This window comes from Melospiza melodia, unplaced genomic scaffold (genome assembly GCF_035770615.1).
Source record: "Melospiza melodia melodia isolate bMelMel2 unplaced genomic scaffold, bMelMel2.pri scaffold_347, whole genome shotgun sequence".
NCBI classification, from domain to species: domain Eukaryota; kingdom Metazoa; phylum Chordata; class Aves; order Passeriformes; family Passerellidae; genus Melospiza; species Melospiza melodia.
In genome coordinates this window covers 1-6,450 of record NW_026948667.1, presented here as the reverse complement: position 1 = coordinate 6,450, position 6,450 = coordinate 1, and the positions used below count along the sequence as shown (strand labels likewise).

Sequence of the window (6,450 nt, the reverse complement as noted above, 5' to 3'; positions counted from 1 at the left end):
GGGATTTTGGGATTCCTGGATTTTGGGATTCCAGGATCTGGGGAGGCCCCGGGGCTGTCACAGCGCCGCCAGCGCGGCCGAGGACAGCACGGTCAGGGCCAGCACCAGCAGCCCCGACTGCGTCACCTGCGGCAGCTTCAGCCCCTTGCCCAGGTCCCAGGCCTGCGGAGACAGCGGGGACAGCGGTGTCACCCTGTCCCCAGAGCCGGGACACGGCTCCCACTCCCCGCCCTGCTCCCCGTTCCCAGCTCCGTGTTCCCATTTTCTATTCCCCTTTTTCCATCCCCTGTCCCCATCCCCATCCCCTTTTCTCAATTCCCATTTCCATCCCCTTTTTCCCGTCCTTTTTCCCATCCCCTCTCCCCTTTCCCACTTTTATCCCAGTTCCCACTCCCTTTTATCCCAGTTATCCCACCCTCTCTCATCCCAGTTCCTGCTGCCTTCCCATTCCATCCCCTCCCCATTCTCCCATTCCTATCCCCTCTTCCCATTCCCATTATTCCCATTCCCACTATTCCCATTCCCATCATGTCCCATTATTCCCACTTTCCTCATTCCCATTATTCCCATTAATCCCACTCTCCCCAGTTCCATTCCCACTCTCCCCATTCCCATTATTCCCATTATTCCCATTCCATTATTCCCATTATTCTCATTATTCCCATTCCCATTATTCCATAATTCCCATAATTCCCATTATTCCCATTCCCATTATTCCCACTATTCCCATTCCCATCATTCCCATTATTCCCACTTTCCTCATTCCCATTATTCCCATTATTCCCATTAATCCCACTCTCCCCAGATCCCATTATTCCCATTCTCCCCATTCCCATCATTCCCATCATTCCCATTATTCCCATTATTCCCATTCCCATCATTCCCATTATTCCCATTCCTATCATTATTCCCATTCCTATCATTCCATTATTCCCATTATTCCCATTATTCCCATTCCCATTATTCCCACTTCCCTCATTCCCATTATTCCCATTAATCCCACTCTCCCCAGTTCCCATTCCCACTCTCCCCATTCCCATTATTCCCATTATTCCCATTCCCATTATTCCCATTATTCCCATTCCCATCATTCCCATAATGTGGAAAACCCTGAAGCCTCCCCAAACCCCAGGGGGGGTCGATCCCCTCCCCGGGAATTCCACAAATCCGCAATTCCCAAATCCCAGATTTCCCAAAACCCCAGAAAATCCCAGCCCTGGAGCACCCCCAGCTCTCCCCGACAGTCCCAGTTCCAAACTGGGAGCACTGGGATGGGCTCCCATAAAACCCCTGCCAAAACCATTCCCAAACTTCCTCCCTGATCCCAGGAACCTGGATGGCGGGGGGAACACCTTGGTGCCACCCCATTGTCACCTGCTGTCCCCAAAGGGACATCCCAGGTGCACAATTCCCAGTTCCACACTGGGATGGGCTCCCATCAAACCCCTCCAGCCATTCCCGACCTTTTGAGCCTTTCCCAAAATTCCTCTTCAATCTCATGGAGACCCAGGCAGGTGGGACACCCCGGTGCCACCCCCATTGTCACCTGCTGTCCCCAAAGGGACATCCCAGGTGCCCAATTCCCAGTTCCACACTGGAATTGGCTCCCATCAAACCCCTCCAGCCATTCCCAATCTTTTGAGCCATTCCCAAAATTCCTCCCTGATCCCAGGAACCTGGATGGGGGGGGACACCCCGGTGCCACCCCATTGTCACCTGCTGTCCCCAAAAGGGCTCCTGGGGACATTCCAGGTGCACAGCTCCCAGTGGGATGCTCTGGAACGAGCTCCCATCAAACCCCTCCCAACATTTCTGTGCCGTTCCCAAAATCCCTTCCCGATCTCAAAACCCGGGCAGGTGGCACAACCCGGTGCCACCCCACTGTCACCCGCTGTCCCCACTGCAGGTGGCCCGGGGCCTCACCAGGTGGCGGACGCCGTTCCAGGTGTGGTAGCACAGGGGCAGGGCCAGCAGGAACTTGGCCGAGCACACGAGGGTGGGGCCCAGGCTGAGCGCCCGCACCTGGGCCAGGTAATGGGGGAACTGCTCAGGGAGCAGCAGGGCGGCCACCGAGAACAGGGACACACCTGGGGACAACAGGGACACCTGTCAGGGACAGGGACACACCTGGAGGGGACAGATACACCTGTCAGGGACAGGGACACAGCTGGGGACAACAGGGACAGACACACCTGTCAGGGACAGGGACACAGCTGGAGGAGACAGGGACACAGCTGGGGACAGGGATACACCTGGGGACAGCAGGGACAGACACACCTGTCAGGGACAGGGACACAGCTGGAGGAGACAGGGACACACCTGGGGACAGGGATACATCTGTCAGGGACAGGGACACACCTGGAGGGACAGATACACCTGTCAGGGACAGGGACACAGCTGGAGGGGACAGGGACAGGGATACACCTGGGCCAGGTAATGGGGGAACTGCTCAGGGAGCAGCAGCGCGGTCACCGAGAACAGGGACACACCTGGGGACAACAGGGACACCTGTCAGGGACAGGGACACAGCTGGGGACAGGGACACACCTGGGGACAGCAGGGACAGACACACCTGTCAGGGACAGGGACACAGCTGGGGACAGATAAACCTGTCAGGGACAGGGACACACCTGGGGGGGACAGGGACACCTGTCAGGGACAGGGACACAGCTGGGGACAGGGACACACCTGGGGACAGGGACAGACACACCTGTCAGGGACAGGGACACACCTGGGGACAACAGGGACACCTGTCAGGACAGGGACACAGCTGGGACAGGGATACACCTGTCAGGGACAGGGACACAGCTGGGGACAGGGATACACCTGGGCCAGGTAATGGGGGAACTGCTCAGGGAGCAGCAGGGCAGCCACCGAGAACAGGGACACACCTGGGGACAGGGACAGACACACCTGTCAGGGACAGGGACACAGCTGGGGACAACAGGGACACCTGTCAGGGACAGGGACACACCTGGGGACAGATAAACCTGTCAGGGACAGGGACACAGCTGGGGGGGACAGACACACCTGTCAGGGACAGGGACACAGCTGGGGACAGGGACAGACACACCTGTCAGGGACAGGGACACACCTGGGGACAACAGGGACACCTGTCAGGGACAGGGACACAGCTGGGGACAGGGGAGGGACATGTCAAGAACAGGGATACACCTGGAATGGGGACAGAGCCCATCAGGGAGAACAGGGATACACCTGGCAAAGGGTCCCCAGGTGTCCCCAGGTGTCCCCAGTGCCCACCCACCGAGGCTGAGGGCGACGCCGGTGCCGCGGTGCGTGATGGACATGGCCATGGGCAGCGACCACCTGCAACAGGAACGGGCTGGGGTCACCCCAAAACCCACAGGAATGGGCTGGGGGCACCCCAAAACCCTGGGGATGGGGTGGGGGCACCCCAAATCCAACAGGAACGGGGCTGGGGGCACCCCAAAACCCTGGGGATGGGCTGGGGGCACCCCAAAACCCTGGGGATGGGCTGGGGGCACCCCAAAACCCACAGGAATGGGGTGGGGTCACCCCAAATCCAACAGGAACGGGGCTGGGGGCACCCCAAAACCAAGGGAATGGGCTGGGGTCACCCCAAATCCAACAGGAACGGGGCTGGGGGCACCCCAAAACCAAGGGAATGGGCTGGGGTCACCCAAATCCCACAGGAACGGGCTGGGGGCACCCCTAAACCCACAGGAACGGGGCTGAGGTCACCCCAAAACCCACAGGAACGGGCTGGGGGCACCCCTAAACCCACAGGAATGGGGTGGGGGTCACCCCAAATCCCACAGGAACGGGGCTGAGGTCACCCCAAAACCCTGGGAATGGGCTGGGGGCACCCCAAATCCCACAGGAACGGGGCTGGGGGCACCCCAAAACCAAGGGAATGGGTGGGGGGCACCCCAAATCCCACAGGAATGGGGTGGGGGGCACCCCAAAACCCACAGGAATTGGGTGGGGGCACCCCAAATCCCACAGGAATGGGGTGGGGTCACCCCAAAACCCACAGGAACGGGGCTGGGGGCACCCCAAAACCCACAGGAACGGGCTGGGGGGCACCCCTAAACCCACAGGAATGGGGTGGGGGTCACCCCAAAACCCACAGAAACGGGGGGATTGGGGCATTTTGGGTGGAATTTGGGGCAGCCTGGGGTGAATTTGGGGGATTTAGGGGAAATTTGGGGGATTATTTGGAGTGGCCTGGGGTGAATTTGGGGAATTTTAGGGTGGTCTGGAGTGAATTTGGGGTTCCTAGGGGTGATTTTTTTTTTTTTTTTTGTGAATTTGCAGTGCCCCAGGGTGAATTTAGGGTGGATTTGGGGTTCATGGGTCCATTTTGAAGTTTCCAGGGTGATTTTGGGGGTTCCCAGCTTGTTCTGGGCTGGTTTTGGGGTGATTTGGAGTGGTTTTGGGGTGATGATGGCTGGTTTAGGGCGGTTTTGGAGCAGTTTTGGACTGGTTTAGGGGCAGTTTCAGCAGTTTTGGGGCAGTTTTGGGCAGGTTTTAGGGTGATTTTGAGGTTCTCTGGCTGCTTTTGGGGTGTTTTGGGGCAGTTTTGGGCTGGTTTAGGGGTGGTTTGAGTGGTTTTGGGGTGTTTTTGGGGTGGTTTTGGGCTGGTTCAGGGCGGTTTGAGTGGTTTTGGGGTGTTTTTGGGGTGGTTTTGGGCAGGTTTAGGAGCGGTTTGAGTGGTTTTGGGGTGTTTTGGGGCAGTTTTGGGGTGGTTTTGGGCAGGTTTAGGGGCAGTTTGAGTGGTTTTGGGGCTGGTTTTGGGGTGATTTGGGGGTTCCTGGCTGGTTTTGGGCAGGTTTAGGGGCAGTTTGAGTGGTTTTTGGGTGTTTTTGGGGTGGTTTTGGGCAGGTTTAGGAGCGGTTTGAGTGGTTTTGGGGTGTTTTGGGGCAGTTTTGGGGTGGTTTTGGGCAGGTTTAGGGGCAGTTTGAGTGGTTTTGGGGCAGTTTTGGGGTGATTTGGGGGTTCCCTGGCTGGTTTTGGGCAGGTTTAGGGGCAGTTTGAGTGGTTTTTGGGTGTTTTTGGGGTGGTTTTGGGCAGGTTTAGGAGCGGTTTGAGTGGTTTTGGGGTGTTTTGGGGCAGTTTTGGGGTGGTTTTGGGCAGGTTTAGGGGCGGTTTGAGTGGTTTTGGGGTGTTTTTGGGGTGGTTTTGGGCTGGTTCAGCGGGGTTTGAGTGGTTTTGGGGTGTTTTTGGGGTGGTTTTGGGCAGGTTCAGGGGCTGTTTGAGTGGTTTTGGGGCAGTTTTGGGCAGGTTCAGGGGGGTTTGACTGGTTTTGGGGTGTTTTTGGGGGGGTCTCTCACTTGTAGATGCTGACATGGGGGGACAGGGGTCGCCCCGAGCGCTCGTTCCTCTCCCAGAACCTCCTCATCTCCTCCGGGCCGTGGTGCCCATGGGGACGGCCCTGGGGCAGAGACAGAGCCTGAACCCGACCCAAAAAACCCCAAAAAACCCCTAAAAAACCTTAACTCACCCCAAAAAAAACCCATAAACCCAAACCCTGACCCATGGCATCTCGTGGTGCCCATGGGGATGGACCTGGGGGAGAGAAAGGGACTGAACCCAAAAAAACCCTAAATCCACCCCAAACCCCAAAAAATCCTAAATCCACCCCAAACCCCAAAAAATCCTAAATCCACCCCAAACCCCAAAAAATCCTAAATCCACCCCAAACCCCAAAAAATCCTAAATCCACCCAAACCCCAGAAAAACACCCAAAGGAAACGCTCAGAAACACCCAAACCCCCAAAATCCCTTCCAGTCCCTCCCAGTCCCTCCCAGTTTGGTCCCAGTCCATCCCAGTCCCTCCCAGTTGCTCCTAATTCCATCCCAGTCTATCCCTGTCTGGTCCCAGTCCATCCCAGTCCCTCCCAATTTGGTCCCAGTCCATCCCAGTCCCCCCCAGTCCATCCCAATTCCATCCCAGTTCCACCCCAGTCCATCCCAGTTTGGTCCCAGTCCACCCCAGTCCATCCCAGTCACTCCCAGTCCATCCCAGTCCATCCCAGTTTGGTCCCAGTCCATCCCAGTCCATCCCAGTCCCTCCTAGTCCATCCCAGTCCCTCCCAGTCCATCCCAGTCCATCCCAGTCACTCCCAGTCCATCCCAGTTTGGTCCCAGTCCATCCCAGTCTCTCACTGGTGCAGGGTGGGGCCGGGCCCCAGCCGGGCCAGGAGGCAGCGCCGCCCCAAACCCCTGGAAAAGAGAGAAAAAAAAATTGAAAAATTGGGAAAAATGGGAAAACCTGAGGGGGGGGGAAAAAGGGAAAACTGGGGGGAAATGGGGAAATAAATGGGAAATGTTTAAAAATTTGGGGGGAAAAGGGAATAAATGGGAACAACGGGGAAATGGGATTGGGAATGGCCCGGATCCCTGGGAAAGAGGGGAAATGGGGAAAATGAGGAAAAAATGAGGAAAAAATGAGGAAAAAATGAGGAA

At 57.0% G+C, this 6,450-nt stretch overlaps 1 protein-coding gene across 1 annotated transcript; it reads right to left on the bottom strand.

Moving 5' to 3' along the window:
• Positions 1 to 5,416, bottom strand: LOC134434327 (succinate dehydrogenase cytochrome b560 subunit, mitochondrial-like). The gene is made up of 4 exons (XM_063183002.1): positions 5,316 to 5,416; positions 3,266 to 3,327; positions 1,924 to 2,087; positions 1 to 162 (listed from the first exon to the last, which is right to left on the bottom strand). The coding sequence occupies exons 1-4, from the start codon at positions 5,381 to 5,383 to the stop codon at positions 58 to 60; spliced, it is 399 nt and encodes a 132-aa protein (XP_063039072.1). The 5' UTR covers positions 5,384 to 5,416; the 3' UTR covers positions 1 to 57.
• Between the last annotated feature and the right edge of the window lie 1,034 nt (positions 5,417 to 6,450).

What these genes read in the sequence shown, in the direction of transcription:
- LOC134434327 (XM_063183002.1), bottom strand. Translation starts at nt 5,383, where the DNA reads ATGAGGAGGTTCTGGGAGAGGAACGAGCGCTCGGGGCGACCCCTGTCC. An exon ending in CCCCATGTCAGCATCTACAA is followed by an intron (nt 3,328 to 5,315) that starts GTGAGAGACCCC and finishes TTCCTGTTGCAG; the next exon opens with GTGGTCGCTGCCCATGGCCA. An exon ending in GGAACGGCGTCCGCCACCTG is followed by an intron (nt 163 to 1,923) that starts GTGAGGCCCCGG and finishes CTGTCTCCGCAG; the next exon opens with GCCTGGGACCTGGGCAAGGG.